This window comes from Ctenocephalides felis, unplaced genomic scaffold (assembly GCF_003426905.1).
Source record: "Ctenocephalides felis isolate EL2017-DRISC unplaced genomic scaffold, ASM342690v1 CF-g0.4_SCAFFOLD_01170, whole genome shotgun sequence".
Lineage (NCBI taxonomy): Eukaryota > Metazoa > Arthropoda > Insecta > Siphonaptera > Pulicidae > Ctenocephalides > Ctenocephalides felis.
Window position 1 is genome coordinate 13870340 of NW_020537324.1, and position 27167 is coordinate 13897506.

At 27.4% G+C, this 27167-nt stretch overlaps 1 protein-coding gene across 1 annotated transcript; it reads right to left on the reverse strand.

Moving 5' to 3' along the window:
• Nucleotides 1-3363: 3363 nt before the first annotated feature.
• Nucleotides 3364-10278, reverse strand: LOC113368237. The gene is made up of 3 exons (XM_026609801.1): nucleotides 10132-10278; nucleotides 8307-8526; nucleotides 3364-3786 (listed from the first exon to the last, which is right to left on the reverse strand). The coding sequence occupies exons 1-3, from the start codon at nucleotides 10179-10181 to the stop codon at nucleotides 3580-3582; spliced, it is 477 nt and encodes a 158-aa protein (XP_026465586.1). The 5' UTR covers nucleotides 10182-10278; the 3' UTR covers nucleotides 3364-3579.
• Nucleotides 10279-27167: the final 16889 nt, after the last annotated feature.

The following is a 27167-nucleotide window of genomic DNA, read 5'->3' on the forward strand; positions in this document are numbered from 1 at the left end:
TGAATCCCAGCGTAAAATATTTATGGATTAAGCCAATAACTAATACAAACAAATATTTGTCAAAATTGTCAGATATTAGCATTTTTTCCAAACCAAATATATACGAACTTAAAGTAATTTCATTTGTAACTATATTTTTTAGTTTACACGATTTTTATGTAGTTTTTACAGATTGAGTATAAAATTAATTTACCTATTCAGATTATTGTATATCTTTTTGGTTGAATTTTTTAGTCATATATGGCGACCTTTGTCGAATATTTTATTCTAAGGGCATAACTTAGTTTATCCAAAACAATATCAGCCAGAAATTTCTTACATATGGATTTATGCTATCGTAGATTATGATAGGTAATTTAATTTAAACCAACAGAAAAAATAATGCAATACTTAAGATTATTATGTATGATTTTTTGATTAAATTTACAATCCATTTCTCGATATTTTTAAGACCAGTTTTTTGACGTTGATTGAATTACACTTCATCAAAGTTTTCTTGAAAGATGCTGAATCGATTTCAAAAATTCAAAAACCATTCGATGTAACTTGATAACGTTTCTCAGTTTTGCACGACGATCGTTCAGTTCAAGCCGTTTCCTTGTGATTAGCAGAAAAGTGAAATAATTGAAACTTCTTAGCAAATGTTTTAATTCGATTTTTAAAATTCAAAACAAGAAGTTCAAGGTTTGATGCCCTGACCTCGTACAGCCTGATCTCAAGCAGTAGTGACATCGGTTTTCATTTGAAAAAGTAGATTGCAATATATTTGTTAGTGAAAATAACAGTAGCTTAGCATTGCCAATAAAAATAGGTAGCATTAGAGAATTTTCATAAGAAAATTTATGAAATAGAGATAAATTAACGGTTGGGTTAGCCTTCTAAAAAGCCATGTTATTCAGAAGTCAACATAACATGCTTATGAGACTCTCGAGTTCTGATTGCTGTTAACAATATTAATCGATGAATTAAAGGAATATCATTTTATAATTCAATATTTAATAGATATAAAGCAAAAGCATGATAAAAGCGATAGTAATTTTTGATTTAATATGCAATCTTATTTAAAATTTAATTTTATAGTACTTAGTGTTTTTTAATTCGTTGGCAATTAAAATTTAATTACAATTCAATTAATATACATTAATTTTTTAAGTATGCTCAATTAATATAAGTATTTAATAATAGCTCGTCCTGTACGACTGCATTACAATAAGCATTAAAATCCGGAAACGAGTCTTACCTACGCAAAACAACGACAAAATAATTACATCATTGTGTAAACTGTAATAATTGTAGGAAAGCAATAAATTTATATAACTCTTAGTAATTTGTCAAATTAATTCAAGTCGACTTTGTACAAATGACTTCCTGTCCTCGCCGAAAGCGCGCGAGATTTGAATTTTGAATGTTGACCTCCGCTCGGACAGCACAAATACATTATTTTTTCTCCAGGAGCGTTAATTGATTAAATCTATATGCATCGCGAGATAAGAAAAAGCCAAATTTGTTTATATAATTATGTAAACCCCGACAAATGCTTGTTTCATGAGAAATGTATAACCTTGTAACCTTAGATGTTGCAGCAGATTAAAAAAAAATTCTACGTCCATGTGGATTTTTAAACATATGTATAAATGCGTTTGATCTTGACAATTGAACTTTTGTGTCAATACTATCGATAGCTGTATAATCGATTTAGAAACCTGTGCCAGAGGTTTTTATACATAGGTTATTCAGACAGGGCTGGGAATCCAATCAAAAATTATAAATAGTATAATTTTTACAAATACTTCTCCTCAGACAAATTGCTGCAACAGATTTCAGCATTCCATAATTCGGCATGTAACACTAAATTTTCACCTTACGATTTATTTACTTATATATTTGATTTTTTGCAAAATCATAACCCTGATCTCTTGAATATTTTTTCAATATGCCACTAGATAATTTTTATTTGCAAAAAAGTAATTGCAATTAGTATTGAAATAGTAGATAACCATAAAAACGGCAATGCTGACCTTCAGATGTAATGTCTTAATTTACATTATTGGTAGGCGGCAATTATAAAGCACTTGGTTCTTCAATAAATAAATCTTGATGAGCTGAAATGGCTATTTAGTTGCATAAGAACTTTAGCACATTGTAACATGTCTGTTCTAAAGTTGTATAACAATTATTTTGTACTTCTTAACTTTTGCTTTTTTCTACTATTTTAGCAATGATTTTCTGAATAAAAATGAAAAAGATGAATGGTTGGGATTAAAATAATGATTTAATCTAAAATAATTTAACTAAATAATTTGGGATTACTTCTTTGATTTTCTTCATTAATTACAGGTTGCTTTTACAAAGGTTTACTAATTTATAAGATATAGGTACGAAGATTGTTGATTATAGCTCTGAAATGTTGCTCAGTAGTTGGCCTTTTATTGATTGATTAATTGAATTCAATTGTGCAGTTCTAATTTAGGAATATTGTTGATTCAAAATCTTAAGTTTCAAAATCATCAAACAAGATCTATAAATCGTATTAAATTTTATATGAACGTCCGACAATGTTATCAATTATAAATTATTTCTCAACTAAACTTTTCAATATGTAGAGAAGATTATAGAGTTTACTTTTTGAGAGTATTAAATGATTAAAGAAATGATTAAAGTAAATATGCTTCAAAGATTTGGAAAATCGTCTGAAAATTCCCTGAAAATCAATGAAAAATTATTATAATATAAAAAAAAACAGATTATTATTAATTTTTTTTTTATTTCGTCATTGGAATGTTTACAAATTCACATAAGTGATCAAATCACATTCTATACAAACATGGTTACAAGACTAGATTATTAAATATTTTTTTAACATCATTAAAATATTTTAGAATATTTAATCGTGGTATATAAATATTTATACATCTTTTAACAAAACACGCAAAACTTATTTTAGTAATAAAGCCAATGATTATTATTCGTTGGAATAAATGTGTTGTTACTTTTACATTAAAAATGAACAACATGTCCTGAGAAGTAATGAAATTATAAAAGTGCTTGTTACTTAGTTTAACTATTTTATAACTGCTTTTGGCTACAAAGTAAATGCACTTGATGAATATCACATGTCGATTGAGGAGATGTTAGGTATATGATACATTTTACTGTTACTATTGTCAATACAATTTTGACAATTAACAATATACTTATTTATGTGATGTTTACATTTTATGTGATAATATTATCCAACTCTCTTCCAAAGAAAGATTATCTAATTTCGTTGAAAGGAGTTCCGATTGTTACTCGATGATTCATACCAAAGCACCGTGATAATTATATTTGGTATTGTTCGGTACTTTGAAGAAAACCGTTCTTATAAATCTTCTCATCATCAGCTTTGGAACCCAATTGTTCGCAATGGATCATCTAATTTCGATCCGGTGATCCCTAGAGGCACGCGAGTCTGCTCGCTTTTGGCTTCCTCAGGAATGTAAGGCTTGCACACACAAATTAATAATTTCACTATTATTTCACAAGCAAGTAAAAATGCAGAAATCGTTGAAAATTTTAAAACAAATTTCTGCATTTTTGTCATTGTGCAGGAAAGCGGATTGCTTTTGGGAAGAATGCATTGTGGAAGAAGGTTTCGTGGTTTCTTTCCACGGAACGTTGTTCCCGGGCGTTCATCTGATGATCGGACATGTCGTCTCCAGACCAGAGTTGCTGCTCCATTACGAAGTTCAGCAACTCTGAAGTGCTTGTTTTTGACCATACTGATAACTTTTTGTTGGCATCAATCTGTAACAAGAGAAAACGACATTATTATCTACTTATTCAGTTGGGAAACGTCTTATTCTAAGCGTCTTCAGGATAAAGCGGCGAGCATGGTCTTGGTCTTTGTTCTACAAAAAATTCTTAAAAATAGTTCTTATATTTATTGGTAGAGGTTCAGCCAACTATTATGGAAAACCCAGAGTTATGTTATTACTTTCATTAATTTACTATTTCCTGATACTTTCGAATTTGTAGCTAATTCCAGCTAAGTTCGTTGGGTATGTCCTGTTTCTCTATAATGATGTCAACTCGTCGTAATCTTGGGGAACTCCCATTAAGAAACTTTGATGCGGATCGAAAAGTCGCGTTTTGCAATGTTATGTAATTGTATGTTTGTTTTATGATTGTCTTCATTAAGAAATTAATTGTGTAAAATTGACTCGTATATTATGAAGGAGACTAATAGTTTGTAACGCCGGCTGAAATTGTTTGTTAGATTGTTTAGCAAATTTTTTATTGCTTTGTGCTATATGTAAGGTCTCTCTATCAAATTCTATTTTAAAACTATTAAATAAAATTAAAATTTTTAATTCTATCAATTGGCATAGGGCCTGCATAGCTTTCCTTTACCCAGAGTTCGACCTATCTTTTGGCCTCCTTTTTGGAAAAGGGACAAAGCTTTTATTATACCAAATTTTTGCGAGTCATTAAGATCAATTCATTGAATTACGTTTGATTATTTCAAGTGTCATTTCATTGACAAGAAAGTTATTCAAAAACATAATGTTACTGCGTTACATGTTCAATATCACTTTCCAAACGTTCGATGTATGTCAAGTATATGCTCAGTTTTGAGTAAATAAATATACCATAGTATTGGTTGTAATGAATACATTTTTAGTATTCCAAATGCAGATTTTTTTTAATCCCAACTTTCGCTTTCAGTTTGATTTTATTTTGAAACAAATTGTATTAATTAATCATGAACGCGTAGTGATGGTCAGTAAACTACGTAGTCAAATAAAGTATTAAATTTCCAAATATGTAGTTGATTTCTAACTAAGTATAAATATTTATATAAATATAAATATACGATAAGCAATTGCTAATGTAAATAATAAATGTGCGTAGAACCTTTATTATTTAGTTTACAATTTAAGCTTTTTGTGTGCGTTGCATATAGAATTAGCATTTGCATTTAAGCAGGTGAATCATAAGAACTACTATAAACTAAATTGATGCCATTGTCTTAGAATAAGAATACGAATAACAGATTGCGCATAAAATTCTATTATTGAATGTTTCATAATAAATTAATAACATATTTATAAAAATTCATAAATTAAGTGTTCACGCGATAATCTTTGACCTACACGTGAAAAATATTACAGTACGCTCCGATTTATCAATACAATGTTGATATAATTATTAATACTTATCAGATTTTAATAATAATGTATATTAATAATAATGTATTGGTAATAAATGTACTGCTCTCAAACACATCCAACATTTATTTACAATTTTTGATAAGAAGAAAAATAATTCCTAAAACATATCTGTACCTGTGAATCCGTCTACAATTTTTTACGCATTATGATAAAAAAATCTTACGCAATTTTTAACATGAATGGACAAGTCGTAAAAATTGTCTAACACTTTCATATCTTATCATTGACTACTACGTGTTCGCGCATATGTGTATCAGAGAAATTCTTTATTTTGTGGGTTAAGGTCAAATAATTCAATGAACTTTCACTTTGTGTCTACAAAATATTGCTAAAAGTTGTACAATGATAACAAAACTATGACTTACAAACTTATTGTATGAACTTGAATTTTAGTAAAAAAAAGATTGTCATTTCCGAACCATTGTTCGAGCAAATGTGGCCGTTGTACCGTTAAGTGGCTTAATTGTGGAATGCTAATTTTCATATGACTTATTGACCACAGGATCATAGTACGCATGTGGAATGACTTGCGGTATATGAGACTTATACATATGATAGTAGTCGACATCGAAAAAGTTGTATTAAGAATTTTGATAACGTAATTATTTAGTTTTTTAAATTTTGATTTAAATCACTAGAAATTACCAATGTGCTAACATCTGCTCAATTCATTACATTTATAATACTTTGGTTTTGCTACTATTTAGTAAATTAGGTTTATCAACTCATATGCTGCTTCTCTAACCTAACTTAACCTAAATTGTATATTTTTGGGTTTAAAATTTTAATTAGTTTTTTCGCCATTATTCAGTATTTTTTTACTGCTAAATGATTTGATTGTCGAAACTGTGCAATTTTAAATATATTTGTACTTATATTACAATATGATAAACAATAAAGTGATTATTAATAGTAATGAAATGATAATGAGAATAATAAACAGGGGAGGGATAAAAAATCATTCATTGCCTGAGGACAGACTACTATTTATTATTATATTACAATGTATAAAGCTTAAATTTTTCAGGAACCATTTTATTTTTATTGGTGGTTGGTAAACCCTATAGCTTTGGGATCATTTTTTTTAATGCTGATTCAATTTAAATGCAATCAGTTTCAGATTAGACTGCAATGACTCATTATACCCCAGAAACATTTAAGTAAATAATCATCTAATTTGTTTATCTTTTTTGTAATTTGTAATAAAAATTGTAAATGACATTTTTTTGCTATTAATGTTATACTTGATTATTAGACTGTGTCAATATTTATATTTCCATTATTTCTGATGTTGTTTTAAATCTAATTTAATCTAAAGTATCGTCTTCTAAGTACTCGTTCAAATTACAATTACCTATAACTTATTACAAAATTCTGTTTGTGTTTAGAATAAAGCAATTAGTTCATTCTGAGAATTTGCGTGTAACTATGTTATGTGTTTTTACCTATTATGTATATTTATTATCAGATAAGTGTCGGCGTGCCTCGGAAATCGTTGACCATGATGAAGCAAAAATTTCATCCAACTGTTGCGGCATATTATGAAATTCGAATTGAAATCTTGGTGAAATTGTTCCGTGATTTTGCATCAGTCGATTCATTATAATACAATACATTTACATAGCCGAATTGTGCTGAGCGATGATTCACCCAAAGTTTTTTGACTTACTTTTTGCTCTTTTAATGTTCCCGAGGCGTGCGTTAAGGTGAAATATTTTTTCCAAAGGAATGCGATCGGAATTTGTAAAAAAACGGAAGTTATCTCGTACGTTTATTACTTTTTTATTTATTTTATCTGGGTAAAGAATGTTTGTTATGATTATGGGCGTAACATTTTTGTGGTCAGACTGTGGGATCGTGATCTTATAAAAAAAATTACAACTAAATATTCTATACATACTACTATAGCCTTATAATTATATGTTACACATTACATATTATAACATTTATAAAGGTCAACCTTAATCAAAAACTAATCAAAATTAAAAATTAAACCCAATATCTCCCATTGATCTACATTTGTTATTTCTATTCGGTTCAAAGAACATTTGCATTGTTTATATATAATAGATTAAACTAATCTTTTAATTTTGCACTAATCAATTGATAAATTTCTTTTCGATAAAGGAAATATTTGCAGATCAAATTCCAAAGTCTGTTAACAGATGCTTATCATACTTAAACAGACATTATTAGCATTACAAATATTGGCTTTATAGATTTTGACAAATCTAATCATGATTTTAAGATGGTTTCATTGCAATGAACTCTCAGGAGATAATATACAGATCTTGATATTATTTGAGACGCACTCAAGTGCGTTTGTTATGATAATTTTAAAAAGTGTAATTATAATAGCAATAATAAACTGACGTACTGTTTTGTTTATTCTTCGATATCGGATAAATGCATGACGTAAATAGAAATTATTTCAATTCCGTATTAATTTCCCACAAATTGATTCCGATACATTTTCATAAAATCCCGCATTATATTACGGGAAGGTCGCTGATTACAAATGACTATGCAACATTTCATACGATTACTATTCGAAAAAAAACCTCTGTACTGTCTGACTAGACAATGATTAAATTATAATACATTACACACATGACGTAAAAAAAATTATAATGTCGTTCCAAAGGTGTCTTTGTACAACAGACGCCGGCAAAAGAAATTCAATGTAAATTGCGACAATATAAATTGCCTATGCTGGATTTCCTATACCCTTGACCTTTTATCTAACTGTTATTATAATATTTATGGATATCGGCGTGTGTTAAGTCTTGATATACATCATATAAACATAAATTAAACAATACAAACGATAAAGAAAATCACGATCGATTACATACATGTCTCATAATGTGACTGCAGGGACTTTTGCTTGATTTATGATGACGGGTTTCTATGAATTTAATTACTTTGATATTAATGGAAAAGGTGAAATTGTAATTGATACCTTGTCGTAAGAAAATTATAAGGGATATTGTGACTCTAAAGTTACCAAAGACCAAGTTCATACCACACGTCTCGTGATCAAGAATTAAGGAAGCATTGGAAGTCTTATATAATAAATTAATCTCATCTTACCTTTATTATTACGATGCCGTTCTCCACATAGAGTGCCTCCAGGAGCAACTCTCGTAATCTAGTAGCCTTTTTGTTACTATCCCTTTGTACAAGGACAGTTTCGAAATGCACCGAGGTGTTGTGCCCTATTAGGACGTAAACGCAATTTGACCCAAAGTGCACGGAAACGTGGGACTCCGACTCGCGCTCCACCAGCACGTTGCCCAAAGTCTCTGCCATTCTGTAATGACCAACAACTAAAAAACATATTTTTTGAGGAATCATGCAAAGTATTAGTAGATTATTGTAACATGCAAATTGGTAAAAGATAAAGTAACTTGATATACTTGAATTAAAATTAGTGGTTATGTATAATTGAACTTGTCTTAATCCAAAAACTAATCATTCACCCTTCACTCTTTAGTCTGCATTATAATGATTAATATTAGAGATTATTCGATTGAAATTTTGATTTGTGTTGATGAGGAGACATGCAGATTACTTTTTAGCAAAGGTAGGTTTAGCTGTTTTGGATCAAAAAGGGTGAAGAGATTTTGAGAGGAAGTAGCATCCAATTAGAATTATCAAAAAACATTTTGTTTGTGTTGTTGACAGTGTTAAGAAATGGTTAGATTTTGATAAGACAGTTCCAGTGGTTATATTAAATATCAAATTTTTTTTAAACATCATAATTATTATTTACATAGTTTTTGGGAACATAAGAAAGTTCTAAGATGCATTGATTTTAACTTGACTCGATTAGGATTTGTTAATTTATTGCGATCCTTCTAAACATATATAAAAATCGTCGCCCAAATATAACCACTTATATTGTATTAGATCTATAAAATACGAATGATGAAATTTACAGTATGTATAAAAATTATTTGAAATTTCTAACACAATGGGTATTAAGCATTGATCATTTTTATTGATTATGGATTGATTTTTTTTGAATATTTAATATTAATGATTGTGCTTTAAAGCATGCACCACTAGTTTCATATTAAAATCAATTTTAAATTTCACCTAAATTTTTTAGATTTTAATTATTACTTCTATGTATAATATTTATCAGTTCCCAGAACGAAAGCAAAATTCTCAAACACTTATTTTCTTTTCCAAATCAATTATTAGCACATTTAATTGAAGAAATTCGTTCGATTGTTTATTGTTAACGTGTCCTAGTTACATAGACGTTCCAAATATTGGTTCATAAGCACCTATCTAAACTATCATCTTCATATAGTCATGACCTACATTTTGACAATGAATTACCGAATTGCACTTTTAAGCAACTAATTATAATTTGTAATTAATATTGTCGCTATGTGACCGTTGGCTATGTAGTAATATGCCATGTGCTCGTGAGATTATGGTAATCACTTTCACAGATGAAATAATTTAATAAAAGTATTAACACATTCACTGCTGGCATAAAAGTCAGGCGCCGAACGCAACAGGTGCGTTCGTAGTAACTAGTTGTATAAAATGTTTAAATTGAAATTTTGTACTGTAATTATTTCAAGCAGAAATAGTCCTATAAATATAAATTATAACAGAAATACTCCTATAATTTTTCCCTATTTTATTACATTTTTTTATTTTACAAACATGGTTTTATTTAATATTAAATTAATAAGAATGAAGCAACTGCAAGTTAGCAGTGAATGTGTGAAACTTATTAATTTTGCTTTTGTTTAAATTTTAATTTGATTAAATATATAAAATTAGAGACCTGACAGAGATGTGAAAATGTGTAATATTTTAATAAAAACAACTGTTAAAAAAATGTTACTAATTATCTGACATGCATTTAATTAATATTTTTTTTTTTACTATTTACCTCTTTTGTTTCTGGCATATGTCTTGATAAGTAGCAACTTCCAAACACATCTTGGATGATTTTTTCCGGTAGGATCCTTTGAAAAACTTATTGGTTTTATCAAACAATAACTTATCTTCTGAACTGTTATTATCACTCACAACTTTCACTGACCAATCATAATCATTTTCAAAGCCGTTTAATAAGCACAATAAATATTTAAGAAAAATTTAAAAAATTTTTTTTAGAACTTTACGTTAAAATGGAACTGAACGTCCTGGTAAGGATAATGTTGTGTACACTTAAAACTTCAATTAGCACTATTAAAATTTATTTATATTTTTAATTAATTATTAATCAACCTCGTGTTGTTTTGTTTATATCGTGTCAGTATAATTTGTCGTATCTCTGCTGTAACTTGTGTAATAATGACATGCGGTCCGCGGTTCATATGAGTATTTATAAGCGCCGCGATCAGGCCTGGTGGGGATCCCTGTCTGATAGCCGAAGTCTGCGTGCGTAAACCTGTGCTTTGGTTCTTCCTACAGGGAATTACAGAGTTTGCTTGGAAATTTAAATACGAATACAAGCCATTTACTGCGAATGAGTTTGCAAATTCATAACTCCTGCCCCGGGTTAAGTAGTGTTTTGGTTTTGCCAAAAGTTGCTCAATGATTGGAACTTGGAAATTCCGTTCATGAATGACTTAAGTTTTGTTGTATTTGGTCTTTATTTTTGTTTGTAATGTGGATATTTCATAATGTACAATATGAGATTTATTATTAAAATACTGGTGCATGGCATTGCAATGATTTTTGAGGCATTCAAATCGGGTGGTCTGTTCTCTGAAAATTGCCATTCTTGTTACTTTTTGACCAGGATCTCCGAAACGGATGATCCTTGCTCTCGAAATCGTCGACGAAAAATTGTATCCAAACATACACACTCATGCACACACACATCCATTTGTTTGTGATGTGGATATTTCATAATGTACAATATGAGATTTATCATCAAACTACTGGTGCATAGCATTTAAGTGGTTTTTGAATCATTCAAATCGGGTGGTCTGTTCTCTGAAAATTGCCATTCTTGTTACTTTTTGACCAGGATCTCCGAAACGGATGATTATTGCTTTCCAAATCGTGGACGAAAAATTGTACCCAAATATACACACGTACATACTACATACACACACATCCATTTTTTCTAATGAATGCCAAAATGTTTAGAAGATCTTGCAACGTAAAAATATATAAAAAAAATCATTTTCGATTTTTTTCTCAGTATTTGTTAATTCATTCCTCCTGTCCCAGGTTAAGTTGCACTTTGGTTTCCCAAAAGTTGCTCAATGATTTTCGTTTTTTTGCAGCATGAATGAATTCTGGATTTTCCGTTTATGAATGACTTAAGTTTTGTAATTTGTCTTTATATTTGTTCATAATGGATATATTCTAGTGCCTGTTATTTAATGCGACCATTATTTTTATTATTATTAAACTAGTGGTGCATGGTATTCAAATGGTATTTGAATCATTCAAATCGGGTGCTCTGTTCTCTCTGAAATTGCCATTTTTGTTATCTTTTACCCTGTATGTGTAGAACTGCCTTTGCCAAAAACTAATCAGCACTCCTTATCAATAGCAATAGTTTTTTGAATCATTCAAATCGGATGATCCGTGCTCTCCAAATAGTGGACAAAAATTGTATCCAAGTATACACATACACACACATCCATTTTTTTCTAAGCAATGCTAAAATGTTCAGAAGATCTTGAAATGTAAATATATATAAAAAATGTATTTTTGATTTTTTTGCGATTTCTATAACTTACCCTAAGGGAAATTAAAAATGTTTAATTTTTTTTTTCAGTATTTGTTAAAATATATCTTAAGTCTCAGATTAAGTAGGTGTTTTGGTTTTGCCCACAACTTACTCAATGATTGTAGTTTTTTTATTTACAACATGAATGGAACTTGGAATTTCCGTTTATGAATGACTTAAGTTTTGTTATTGTTGATGAGATTTCATTTATTGCTGGGCTTTATATTTGTTTATAATGTGGATATTCCTAAATTCCTTTAAGATGGGATTTACTGCGATCATTATTTTTGTTTATTAATTAAATTTATCTCTATTAGATGCATGAACGCAATATTGATAATTGAAGTCGATCATTTGTTACAAAAATAATAAATAAAACAAAGTTTGAAGAATGAAAGTCATTATTTCTATTTTTAATTATCAAAGAAATGCTTTAGCCTTTATTTTTAAAAATGTTTAAATTATTTATTTCTCAGTATTTGTTAATTCATTTCTTCTGCCCCAGATTAAGTTGTTCTTCGGTTTTGCCCAAAAGTTACTCAATGGTTGTAGTTTTTTTTCTTTGCAACTTGAATGGAACTTGGAATTTGCGTTTATGAATGACTTAAGTTTTGTTATTATTGATGGGATTTTATTTATTGCTGGGCTTTATTTTTGTTTAGAGTGTGGATATTCCTTAATATCTAAAAGATGGGATTTACTGCGAACATTATTTTTGTTTATTGATTAGATTTATCTCTATTAGATGCATGAACGCAATGTTGATAACTGAAGTTGATCTTTTGTCACAAAAATAACAAATAAAACAAAGTTTGAAGAATATAAGATATTATTTATATTTATAATTATCAAAAAAATGTTTTTAGCCTTTATTATATTTATTATTATAAACGTAAACTTTTTTTCTCATACTCAGGTTAAGTCTTGGTTTTGCCAAAACTTACTCAATGGTTGTAGTTTTTTTTCTTTGCAACTTGAATGCAACTTGGAATTTCCGTTTATGAATGACTTAAGTTTTGTTATTATTGGTGGGATTTTATTTATTGCTGGGCTTTATATTTGTTTAGAGTGTGGATATTTCTTAATGTCTTAAATATGGGATTTACTGCGAGCATTATTTTTGTTCATTAATTAGATTCATCGCTATTAGATGCATGAATGCAATGTTGATAATTGAAGTCGTTAATTTATTATAAAGTACAAGTTAATTTATTACAAAAATATAACCTGACTCTATTTGAAGAGTGCAATTTATCATTGTTTAGTTATAACAATGTTTAACCCCTTTTTGTTTCCTTCTTGTTTAAAATATTAAATTAATAAATTTAAGTACAATAAAAAATTTAACTTAATTATTATTAACTTATTATTGTTTGATTTGATTATATGGTTTATTATATGGTTCATTTATGTAAAAGAAACTGGTGCAACTACAAATTTATTACTTGTGATAATTATTATGTTTCCATCTCATGATCAATTAAACAACAATCGATTATGAAAGATATATTTTTTGATTCTGTAGACAATAGTATTTATTACACCATTGATTAATTGATTATGCAAATCTTGATTAGAAATTACTACTTGTATAAGGGAGATTCAAAGTTCAAATTGTGGTTTATTGTGGCTTATCAAAATTATTATTTGGGACTGGTGTTGATAATTATCAAGAATTTGTGATTATCGTTATATCAAATTCTTGCTGAAACCAGATTTTCCGCAGCTAACAATCGGCGTTATCACTTGTGGAATTTTAGTAAATAATTAAGAAAAAATTCCAACTGTCAGTGATTACTTACCTTTCTATCATTATATTATAATTTTTCGTTGTTGATTATGGATTACAGCTGTGGGATTTGAATCAAAAGTTCACCAGGCTCTATCAGCCGTGGACAGTCTGTTGTTGTTGTCAAGTAGTAGTGACATCAGTTTTCACATGAAAATGTAGTTAAAAGTAAAAGTTAAGTGAAAAGTCCTTATCAGCAATTGCTGCACCAATGAAAAAAATCATCAGTAGTACAGAAATTGTTACAAAATATTTCATCATCAAGTGATAGTGCCCAGTCCTGATTATCTTTAAAATCTTATAGATCTCGTTTTATAAGTACTGATTTCTGTTAAATAGAAGCACAAAAGGGATAATTAGTGCTGATCACATCAAACCGAGTTTTAAAGATATTTGGACAATTTCGACCTGGTTAAAAATGATCAATTGATTTGGGAAGTGTAGCAAGGAGGTGGAAATTGGGGAATGCATGTATTTTTCAATCTCGAATTTACAAAAAATTAAAGATTCAAACAATACATAAAAAATAAGTATTAGTTTAGCAATTTGTATCATTCCCAATTCGATTTATTATCATTTTTGTAACTGGAACACTAAATATGGGGAACCCATAATGCGTCATACTCGAGCAGATGTTTGAATTTTTGTTTAGCACCTAATTTGAATTCGGATTAGATTATTTCGCGGAATTGCTTCATGAGCTGACAAGAGATAGCAAGTACGCACACGGCCGGCCGAATTCGCGAATTTGCAAATATTGTCCGGCGGACGAAATGCGTATATGGTCATCGAGATAACGGTGAAATTCGGCGCCAATTGATATATGAATATATTTAAAACCTTGCCTTTTTTGTGATATTGTAAATAACGCCTGTGGTTGTACTTGTCAATTCGAATCAGTTTAATGATTATGTCTTGATTTTATATTTTTTGAATTTGCATAAATTTTATTTTATATGGCAACACAGAATCTGCAGACTTTTTGAATAATTTTACAAATCTACTCATCAATTATGCTTCTAATTAATTAAATTAATTAATTGATTATTATTATTATTTGCTTTTATTTTATATTAATTCAACATACTACGGATCATTTTATTGAAAAATATATTCTTTATTTTTGTGCTCTTTTTATTAAATTTATATAATTGTTCATTACTGTTACTAAATGTTAATTATTTAGCAGTTGTTGAATAAATACAGTAATTAAAAAAATTATGCATCTATTATATTTAACGATAATTTTTTGAAGTTTCATAACATATTTGTTCTACGATCGGCCAAGTCGTTTCTTTGTAATTAGAAGAAAAGTGCGAATTTTTTCGTCAACGTTTTAGCCCACAATCCTGAATTGATTTAAAAAATTCAATAACTGTTTCAAAGATATTAAATAGTTAGATTTTGTGTCTTCATAATTAAATGTTGAAGTTTATTTTTACGATTTTGATGAAACTTCGTATAACGATATATTTTGTAGTCTAAAATAACATACTAAAATATTATGGGCCTACGATAAGCTGTTCAATTATGAAAATCCATCAAAGTTTGGGATTTTGCCATGCGATTATAGTAGGATTCTAATCAGAATCTATGCCGAACATCTATACGTTCGTATATACGTTCCGTGTTTCGAAGTCGTGAGTACTACTGATTACAGCTGACGTCCACACTTACATAAAATACATTCTTAGAGCATGGTATACATATTTATAAAATTGGAGATTTTATACGAATGTTTGTAAGACATCAATTTTATTTTCGAAAATAACTGTTGAACATATTCCTAGATAGCTGAATTTTAATTCTTATTAAGTTATATATATGATTAGAAAACTTCTTGGAACTTGCCTTAAGGCTTACTTATTGACTTACTAGTTTATTTTTAGCCTTGTTTTTTTGTTACTTGTCAATTCGATTATGTCTTGGTTTTATATTTTTTGATTTTGCATATTTTTTCAGTAATTTCTGTTAACGTTTTTATTAATTTTTTATGTATTATCTCAGATATTAAGTTTTTATTGAATTAGATAAGCGTGTGTTTTCATGATTATTGAAGTAATTGAAGTTTGTTAAAATCTTAGTAGAGTAATTTTATATGGAAATCCTAATAATATTCACGAATATTTTTTGAAGTTTGTTAAAATGTTCATAGAGTAACCTTATATGGAAATAGGTTGTCAAATATCTCCCTTCCGCCTTTTTGTATTATAAACCAAGAGCAAAAAAGCGGAAGGGAGATATTTAACAACCATCTTAATATTTATATGGATAATGATGCAAGAGTTCATAACAAAAAAAATTCATTTCCAAAAATTTATTCGTTCATATGCTCTTGCTTCAAAATTTTATTAATTTTTAGCCTTACCGTTTTGCCATATTGTGAATAACGCCCATAAATTTAATGATTATATAATATTGTTATATTCTTGGATTTGCATAATTTTAATTTGGACGATTTGATTAATTTAATAGATTATCTCAGCAATCATTAAGATTCTATTGAATATGATACGCGTGTGTTTCAAGATTACTTTGAATTTGATAAAATATTTGAAGAGTTATTACCTTATATGGATATCTCAAAAATATACATATAGATAAGAATATAAGCGTTCATAAGAAAGACATTTCACTTCCGAAAATTTATTAATTCGAAACTGTCCTACAATCAAAATAATAAATACTGATTAACCAACTTTTATAGAGCTGAATCAATTAAGATAAGAGCAAAGTTCTTTTCTTCTCATTGAATATAGATTATCTAGTCTTATCATTATGTAATTTTACTTATATTACAACTATATTTATGTTTATTAATAAAATTATACATCAGTAATTGTAAATAAATTTTTTATTTCTATAAATTTTTATACAAAATCATTTTTTATTTTCGATAAGAATCACATTTTCGAAAAAAGTGTAATAACAGTAACAGCTAACAATAAATCATCATTTTTTAGAATATAATTTAAATGAATTATAATATATATTCAAATAAAATTTAAAGTCAATATCGCTGATAATTATCGGCAAATCATTTGAACAAATTTCTGTCATATCTGCCAACTATATTTATATACATAATTGCTTTCTAAATTCTATTCATGATTAATTAAGAATCATCTCATATTCTTAATTATTCGCCTTAGATTCTTATAAGGTTAAAGAAAGACTTTTTTTACAAACTCTTGAATTATTCTCAAGCATTATTTATTATTACTTTTTTCATAATCTGACTAATAGATAAAAAAATAACATTGTGTCAAATCACATTCCTATCCAGATATCGTACTTATAAAAGAACTTAATTTTTACATTATATTCATGAATACTATTGACTATTTTCGTATAAATCTTGTCATTCATGATAATTACTATCTTTGTTCATGGTAAATACAAACAATATTATTTTTATGCAGTTCTAATCAATATTTTGTGACAGAAACAAAATTCAATCTAGTCAATCTGGAAAATTAAACAAAATCGAACAACTTCATAGAAAAATTAATAGTGCTTAGATAATTTATTGCACTGTTAATAAATCTGCATAAATCCCAGATGTTGAGTCCATTTAACAAAAAATCTTTATCAGGATAAGCCTCGCGGGAATTCCATTATTTTGCTGCATCATTGTTACCGCTGCAAAATATTTGCAGCCGCATTGTTTCCGTGCAACCAAGAGATATGCAACACGCATATTATCGCATTGAAAACATACATATGTCTAGAGAACGTCGTCAGCAAAATCAATACTCGTATTAATCAGATCTTAAATCGATTTAATAACTCGGCGTGTTGAAATCTAAACTTCCAATGAGGAAGTATTTTCAGCCGCTAAACAATCTCTGTCGCCTTGATACCAAAAGTTATGTTCGATTCAGGTGTACGTTGCTTTTTAGTCATTGTTTTGATCTAAAAGGAAATCGAGTATAGTGGTGATCGATATAACGCGTGTTTTTTTGCTTGTGTTCAGCTATTTTAGAATAATCGTGAAAATGACACATGACTACTTTCTTCGACTTTGATGGTTTCTGGCTGACACCACTCACGTAGTCCCGCGGAATAATGTTGACCTATTACCTAGATGCGTGTGAATAAGCTTGACACAATTAATACTTCGAAATCGAATTATTCATTTTGATTCATGATATCTGTCACATCAAAAATATTTTGTTTATTTATATCTGTAATTGAAGACGATGCGTAATTAAGTTTGTTAGGACTTTTTATTAATTTTCGTATAATTGGATATGATTGGTCTGTTAATCATCTTACTTATGAGAGTGTGTTGTAAAACTCTTATTTAACCCAGATAGTCATATATTTTAATTTTTTTTTCAAATAATCGTCATTTTTTAGGAATTTTTTTTCCCTTCTAATGCCAATTATTTTACGTATGATATATATATATATATATATATATATATAATATATATATATATATATATATATTAGGGTGGTCCTTAAAATGGTCATTTTCGAATTTCCTTGCTCCCAGTGGCTCAAATGGTTCCAAATTGATAAAAAACAATTCTCTGAAAGTTTTAGCTCTTAATATTAACGTTTAGATACAGCGCAATTCAATCAAAGTTTGTATGGAAAGAGCATGGAAACAATTTTGGAAATTTAAAAAAAATATAATGCATGCGAGTATAATGCATTTTCTTTAATGTTTTCATTTATTCATTTCAATTTATTTGTTATTAATTCTGAAAAAATACATACAACCAAAATTGCAATGTGCCTCTATGACCAAGAAAATTTGACTCAACTTTAAATATTATATTTTTTATAATATCATAAAAAGTGTTAAGAGTCTAAATTGAACAAGAACTTTATTAGAAAAGTAATTTTTGTGGAAGATAGATTCAAACTTTGAATTTTGAAACCACTAACCACATAGAATAACTTGGAACATAAGGATTGTTTTATATAAATATCTATAAATTTATATTCTATAAGCCGTTGGGATAAAATTTTGATCCCCATTTATATTTTTATTTATTATCCAAACAACATTTGAATCATAAATAATTATCTTTTATATAATTCGAACAAGTTTTTATTGTAAATAAAAAATAATTTTTACTGACAATTATGAACCATAATTTATTTTCTGGTTTACTTTGGTTGATGTAGCGTACATACCCACGCATATTCATATTTTAAATATTTACCCAACCAATTTATAACGTGTGAATTTAACCGAAAGTTGTTCAATAGACAATTTATAAAAATTTAATTCAATTCACACTTCGAACTCTTAAAAATCTTATATATAATTTATTCTCCGATTGTGATGCAAATTTAATATATCGTTGTGAAATATCCGAAATTGTAAGTTTCCGTTAATCTACCAATTTTAATGTTTGCGATAAAAATTTGAACCATATTTCATTTGTTTGCAATACACTTAAGTTCTGTACTATTCTGCCATGTGGCTGTATCGAATATCAGTTCATTTGAAAGACATAATAAACACATTAATAAATTTGTTTGCGATAACGCTGAGTAGATTTCGCAGCATTTAGTAAATTATATTATGGCCTGATCGGGTAATGAACACCCAACATTGATAGATCTCTAAATAGAAAGTAATGATGGCATTGAATTACATGTCACATAATATATTGAATCAATTTAATGACTAATATTTTTAAAATATTGCATAAGACTTTTACTGATAAACTTTTTTGTTTATCATACACATGACAAAACTCAAATGCATTTGAATTGCGTTTGTTGATGACTTTAGTTCAATTGATATATAAACTAGTGCATGAGATCGTGCCTTAAGGCCAATTACTGGAACTTCCCGCACCAAAAGTTTAAATTTTTAAAAAAGATTCAATTTTCTTTTAGAACTCTGAAAAAAATCGATTTTTGAAAATTTTAAAATTTTTGAAAATAATTAAAAAAATAGATTTTTTTATACTTAAAAATATTTTGGAAATTTTGAACTTATTTTTTCAAAGCAATCGCCATACGTTAGCAGCGTAGAAACGAAATATAGAAGCGCGTGGTCGCCGCGTCGTAGTATAACGGATGAACATTGGTACGGAACCCATAGAAAAGTAAACAAAATTTATTATTATTAAAATATTTATAATGATAATTTGATGTGCCTATGTCTAATGATCATTTTTGTCTGCCAAATGGATTTTTTTCCACTTTTTGTACTGGATCTCCGTAACCGTTAGACCTGCCTTCTCAAAAATTTAATCGGTTTTTCATTTCGTTAATACAAATAAAATGTTTTTTAAATCATATAAATCGGACGCTCTGTTCTCGAAAAATCAATTACCATTTTTGGCACTTTTTGCACCGTATCTTCGAAACGGCTCGACCTGCCTTTACCAAAAACTAATCAGCACGTCACCTTATCAATACGAATCGAATGTGTTTTTAATTATTCAAATCATTTGACTCGTGTTCCCGAAATCGTCGACGAAAATTTGTATCTACACATACACATATATACACATATACATACACACATACACACACACACATTCATCCATTTATCCATTTTTTCTAAGGTATGCCAAAATGTTCAAAAACCTTTGAAACGTAAAAATATATAAAAATTTTCATTTTCATTGGTGATTGGTATTATGACCGTTAATTGAATATCATTTTTCAATTTTCTTTATATGTATAATTATATATATATATATATATATATATATATATATCTGAGTCATTTGAAATTGAAATTCAAGTTGTTATTATATATAATTACTCACCTGGGAATTAATGTTCAAGATCTAATCATTTTAATTATTCAAGTACATAACTGCAGCGCATTAATGAAAGAAAATAGTATTTTTTATTTTTATATATTCTTGTTAAATTTTATCCAACTCCTTAAATAGCATTCATTATAATTCTATATAATTTTATATAAAATAGATGTCTTGGCCTAGATTACATTATAAATTTGATTTTCTTCACCTCAGCTATCAATTCTAACTAAGTTTTCCTCAATTTCTATTTCCGTATTACTTGATTCCGTATTATTGTAAATCATGAAAATAACACTCCTGTGAATGAACTTAAATAAAACACATCTCATTCATGTTAAAAGACATTCGGTTGCCAAAAACATCTTGATTTCAAGAACACGACATTCAATATCCAAAGAATTGTACAGATTTAACGTTAATTCAGATAAATTTGTATTTCTTGCCAAAGCTTGAATTAAAGAAAAGATTTAGGAAATGAAATCCTCAAGCAGAAGTATATATTGGGATGAAATTGTAAAAAACAAATTATTTTGGGCATTTTGTGGAAAATTTATTTTGTTAGCTTTGTGTTTTTTTTTTAGTTTACATACAGATTGAATAAATGATGAAATTAATAAATAATCGACAGAAAAGTAGTAAAATGATAATAAAATAACAATATTACCTATATAAACCTATAGAATTATTTTTAAATTAAAGTTCGTATTTTATTAACTATTTTATACATTCAAATTTAGAATGATAAGCCTATATTTCTGTTTTTGAAAATTCTATATATTCCATTTAGTTTTACTGACAAAAAATAATCTAGTTTATTTTTAATGCTCATGCTGCCACCAATAATTATTACAAATAATTCGTTTTTTTTTTTAAATATTATAATAGTTAAAAAGTCATTTATAACAATGAATATGAATTTTAATTTAAACGTAAACAATATGAATTTTAGTAAATAAAATGTACATACTTTGTTTGTTAATTATTTCTTGATAACAAATTAGGTTCATTGATATTCATTGAAATTACGTTAACACCAACCTATTTCGATAGGTAAACAAATTAAATCTAAGCAAATAGTAAACTTAACAAATATTTACGAAATTTTAAATTCCATATAAACAAGTGTTCTATAGAAAACATTAATTGTTTTTGCATATACGTATTATTATAATTGCATAGAAATTTTCACGCACGCAGTTTAAAATAATAATAGTGGAAAATATTACCGGTCATTGTACATATTTTGGTTGCAAGGTCATACTATTTTCAACTTTTTTCAAAAAAATAATGTATAAATTTTGTTCTGAAAATCATTCAAATTATTGCTATTCTTATATTATTTCTAAATGTTATTATTGCTAAATATTATTGATTCTGTTTGTGAGAAATCAAGTGTTTTCGCGCGCCGAGAAAGCACATATTGTCTACTATAGTAAAATGACATATGGTTCTTTTACGATTTCAATCGAGTTCAAGGGTATTTTTCTGTGACATGTAAATAGTAATGTACCGATTTAATGTAACAGAATTTAACATATAAATAATATAAAAACATGCAATTGGGTTGCTACTGAGAATTGTGTATAGTAAAAGTATATTTTGAATGTCATTCTTTCGCAAAAAAAATCTTTACAAGAATAAGTGCAACAACTGCAAGCACTGCATCAATCAGTTTAAATTATTATTTGGATACTAAATGTACTTTTCTTTTGTTAAAATCCACAGAATCCACAGACCCCACAGAATGAATCTAGACCCAAAATATGTATTTTTCTTAAGTTTTATCTATATATAGTAACGTAATTGTATAAAAAGTCAATTTAATCATTGACTACTTCATTCAAATTTAAATTTACTAAAACAATGAAAAGGTTATTAATTTAGTGCCATAGAATAAAATTTTGTTTATGCTAATAATTATAGAGTTTACAAAGTTGACAGTGAACATTATCAAAATTAATTTTATTATTATTCTGAAGAAGTTAAATTTTGCCAGAAAATCCGATTTCCTAAATTTCTTTTCTCGATGTTTCAAGTCATTCTTATATACTTATTATATGAGCCAAAATTTCATCTTTCATCGACGTTTAATTTAGAACAACTGCATCGATTTAGAAAATTTAAAAGCTATTTGATGAAACTTTATAATTACTTATGTTGATTAGTTTTACCAGGTGATCGACCGAGCCGTTTCTTTAGAATTAGCAAGTAAATACTTTTTTTGTCCACGTTTTACAAATTCTAAACGAATTTGAAAATTTTAACATTTTTTGAAAGATATCACTTGGGAATGGTACTGATTAGCTTCTGGTAAAAATTGTCCGGGTCATGTTTCCTAATAAATTTTTAATATTTTTTTTAGATTTATATGAAATTTCATGGTGATAGAGTTCATAGTCTTATCGGGCATCCTAAAATGTTGTAGGGCTACTTGGTTTAATTATAAAAGTTCAATCAAAGTTTGATGAATCAACTTTTGTTGGAACTTTTCTTTACGTCGTATTATTAAATGGTAACCCAATGGTTGATCCATCCATATTTGGTTAATTTTATTATTAGAAACAATCTAATAGGGTTGTCTTAGTATTATTTGATGCAGCATTGCCCGCGAAAAGCTATTTTCACAAGAAAACATATTTAAGATCTAAATCTCCTAAAGAGAATTGATATCATTACTGCTCGATATTGGGCTTGTCCATAACGAAGGCTGAACTCCAATAGGCTCCATGATGATATTTCAAAATTCTATTGGCACAGTTTTAAAATTTTATGAGCCTTAATTAATATTGAGTTCATGAATGCTTAATTTAAATTAATTTACTTACAAGTTGTTAGTAAATTTTCATTATTATTAACGTTAACGAATCAGTTGTAGTGCATTTATACACAATTAACGAATTGCCTAATTAATGGATTATATATATATATATATATATATATATATATATATATATGCTGTATTTATTTTCAGACTAACATTATTATAGTACTCTACATTATACCTAATATAGTACTTTATATTTATAAATGCATATTTTTTATTTAATTAACTTAGTATATTTATAAACATGCCAACGCGTTGATAAACTTGCATAATTGCTTCGTAATCACTTTTATTAGCAAAACATTAACAAGACAGTATTATTTCCAAGAACGCTCAAACGTGAATTCGTCTCAGTTCGCCAACATTTGCCAAAATTAATATTTCGGAGAAAACGACCGATGAAAACTGTATAAATCGTTCTGAATTACTTAACGTGAGTTTCTTAAAAATACAAACTCGAGTTCTTTCGAAATTTATTGTATGTTCTCTGGGTTATTATAAGTGCCATAACGGCACGTGATCAGTTCGATGTCCTTACATAACACCTTTTGCGAACCTTGGAAATAAAATTTAATAATAAATAAAATTTAATTATTTCAATTAAAAATCACGAAATTCGCATCTAGTTGTATAAGCTTTGGCACGAATTTATCTTTGTTATATAATAACAAATATAATATTTCATTGGTTTTCTTAATAATAGAAAATGCTTTGTTGTTACATTTGATAATGTTTAAATAATAGTTTGTAAATGTTTTTATAATATATTTGAACATTATCACTAAGCGGAATTAGGAAAGGATATATTGGTAAACGTAGTATTGATGTTGCCGTTAGTATATATTTATTTTAAAAAATTATCTGAAACCGATTTGCTATTTTTAAATGCAATCAGAACTTTCAGCATAGCGCGCAATCTATTTTTCAGAACTTCAACTAATTTTTAAAATTAAACTACTTCTCATAGGCCTATAATATTTTAAACTGTTTGCTTTGACCAAAAACTCTTCCATCATACAAAGTTTCATCAAAATCCTAAAAGAGTAAACCTGAGATTATCCTTGTTTGAGAACAAATAACTGTTTTGCTGCTCTTCTGAAATTATATTTGGCAGTCAAAAATGATCATTAGACATACTGTTCATTAAATTATCAGATGTTTAGTAATGATTTTAAAAAATAAGTACTAACTTTGTTATAATTTTTTTAGGTTCCATACTCTTGGTATTATACTGATTATATTTTTTTTGAATTTTTAAAGATATTTTGTACGGTGCAAACAAATATCAAAATTTTCAGATTTTTTTATTTTCAAAATTTGCAAAAATATACAAAGATTTATACTTTAAATATAAATATGTACATATAAAAACATTCTTGTTTTATGTTTATCGTCAATTTAAAACAATTGTTATTAATCATTGATCAATATTTATTGATTGATATTTTTCCTAGAGTATTTAATTCGTAGTTTTTTTTACAATTTCACTAGTTTTTTATAATTTGTAATTAAGACTTTTTTATAGTCGGCAACCCAAACGGTTGTCCTATATTCAATGAATTAATTAATACATACAATACATTTCTGTAATATTGATGATTTTTTTTATTCATATAGCTATATTAAGTAGCTTTTTTAGTTATTTATATTAGCATTGTTCAATTACGTAATATTTACATATATAATTTTAATATTCCGTAAAATAATCTATATATATATATATATTATTAATAATAAAATATTATTATTATTAATTACTTCGGTTATTCAATTAATATATATAAATATCTATTTTTTATTCTTATAATGCTTATAAAGACTATTTTTCACGTGGAAACATTGATATTTGTATTTCCAAGTGAAAACCGATGTCACGACTACTTGAGATCAGGATGTAAGAATTCGAAGCCAATTAGTCGAAAACACTGATTGAAATTGAAATATATGATTGTAACTGTTTTTTGACACAATACTCACGATTTCTCAACATTTACTGTACCGACACTTTTATTTGAAATTTTTAGTATTTTTTATAGGCTTATTTTCAGTATAAACTATGCTTTATATCCATTTCTGATTTTAGCTAATTTAAAAAAAATGAGAACATTAAGAAACTTGTAAAAATAATTTTTGTCGGGCAGTCGTTATTTTGTGAAAAAAGCATTTTTTAACTCGTATTCAATGATGACATTATTCTATATTAATAGTATTATATATATATATATATATATATATATATATATATATATATATAATTTTTTCAGATTATTTGAAGGGCTGAAATCATGGCTATAATCATTTTCTACTTTTTTGAGAACCGCCACTTGATCACTTCTCAAAATTAAAACTTTGATTATTTTTAATTTTTATTTTTATACCTAATTCTAATTTTAAATTGCATAAAATTCTTGCCTTTAAACCAGAATACCTTATTTAGTTTTTACTATAAAAAATAAATAAAACAATATATATGACTAGTAAGCAATAATATTTTGAAAGCAGTTGTGAATGTATATAGTGGTTTTTATTAAGTTTTAATTTAAAAAGATTGTTTCTCAATTGGCGCCTATCTTTTTGTTAACTGACCATTACCGGCTAAATCCAGTTGTAGCTGTCGATTGAAAGTATTAATAAATCCGATTTTTTTTTACATATTGTCATTTATTTAATTACATAATTGCTTGTTACCGTAATTAATTTAACAAGCTCAAGTCAGCACTAAATCGCACACTAAACTGGCTGTGTAAGAGTGATACTACTATTCTTACAATCAATCATTTCACACAGAGATTCTCTAACTATATGGAAAAAATTTTAAACAAACGATTCAACAAACGTTAAACCTTCTAAAAAAAACGATGTTGTTAAATACAAATTTCAAAATCTTAATTTCATAAGTTTTGATTGCTGTTCAAATATAGGAAACACAGTTTTCTCAAAACACACAAAACCCAGTAATTGGTCAAAGGTATTTTCATTTTTTTTTAAATATTATTTTTTTATTTATACTTGCCATAAAGTGAGCATTGAGCGTTCAAAATAATCATATATTCAGTAATTAATTAATATTACTAAAATAAATATTATTTTAAGTTTTTGTCGAGGTGTAGAACTATTTGATTTATTTATTAATTATGCGACAATAGCTTTATTACTATATTATATTGATATATTATTTTGGTCATTTCTGAGCTAAATTTTAAATACCATTATTTATTACTAAAATGTTAATACTGGACACTGTAGACAAAAGTATTGCACGCGGTCTATTTTTTAAAACTTTAATTAATTTTTACTACTCATATGCATATAATATTTTAAACTGTTCGTTTTAACTACCACCTCTATCACCATGCGTAGTTTCACAACATCCCAGAAAAGTAAACCTGAGGTTCTCCTTGTTAGAATGGTCTTATTAATTCAAATATTGAGCTTATTTTATTTGAATCTTATTAATTTAAATATGAGCTTATTTCATTTGAATCATTTAGAGATTGTTAGGTACTGTTACTACAATTTTGTGTCGTTTACTATTAGTATCGAGAAGTTGGTGTTTTAGAAATTCTATTTGTTTTAATATTTGTTGACAAGTTTGAGAAACTGTGTTCAAAGTTTTATTAAAATCCTGACCAAGCATTTAGAAGAGTAGGTAAATTATTTTTACATTTAAAATTCATTGCGAAAATTTAACAAACAATTAGAACGTGCGAACCGACCATGCCATTGCTAAATCAATGTCGCAATTTCGAAATCGCATAGTTTTTCTAATTTTTATATTGTATATATATACAATATAATATATATATATATATATATATATATATATATATATAAATTTCCGGATAAGTTGCCTAACTGAACAACTTTTTAT

Bases quoted from the DNA above. Each gene is read 5' to 3' on its own strand.
- LOC113368237 (XM_026609801.1), bottom strand. From the start codon at position 10,181: ATGTGTTTGGAAGTTGCTACTTATCAAGACATATGCCAGAAACAAAAG. The intron at 8,527-10,131 runs GTAAATAGTAAA...TGGTCATTACAG, and splicing joins ATATGCCAGAAACAAAAGAG to AATGGCAGAGACTTTGGGCA. The intron at 3,787-8,306 runs GTAAGATGAGAT...CTCTTGTTACAG, and splicing joins ACGGCATCGTAATAATAAAG to ATTGATGCCAACAAAAAGTT.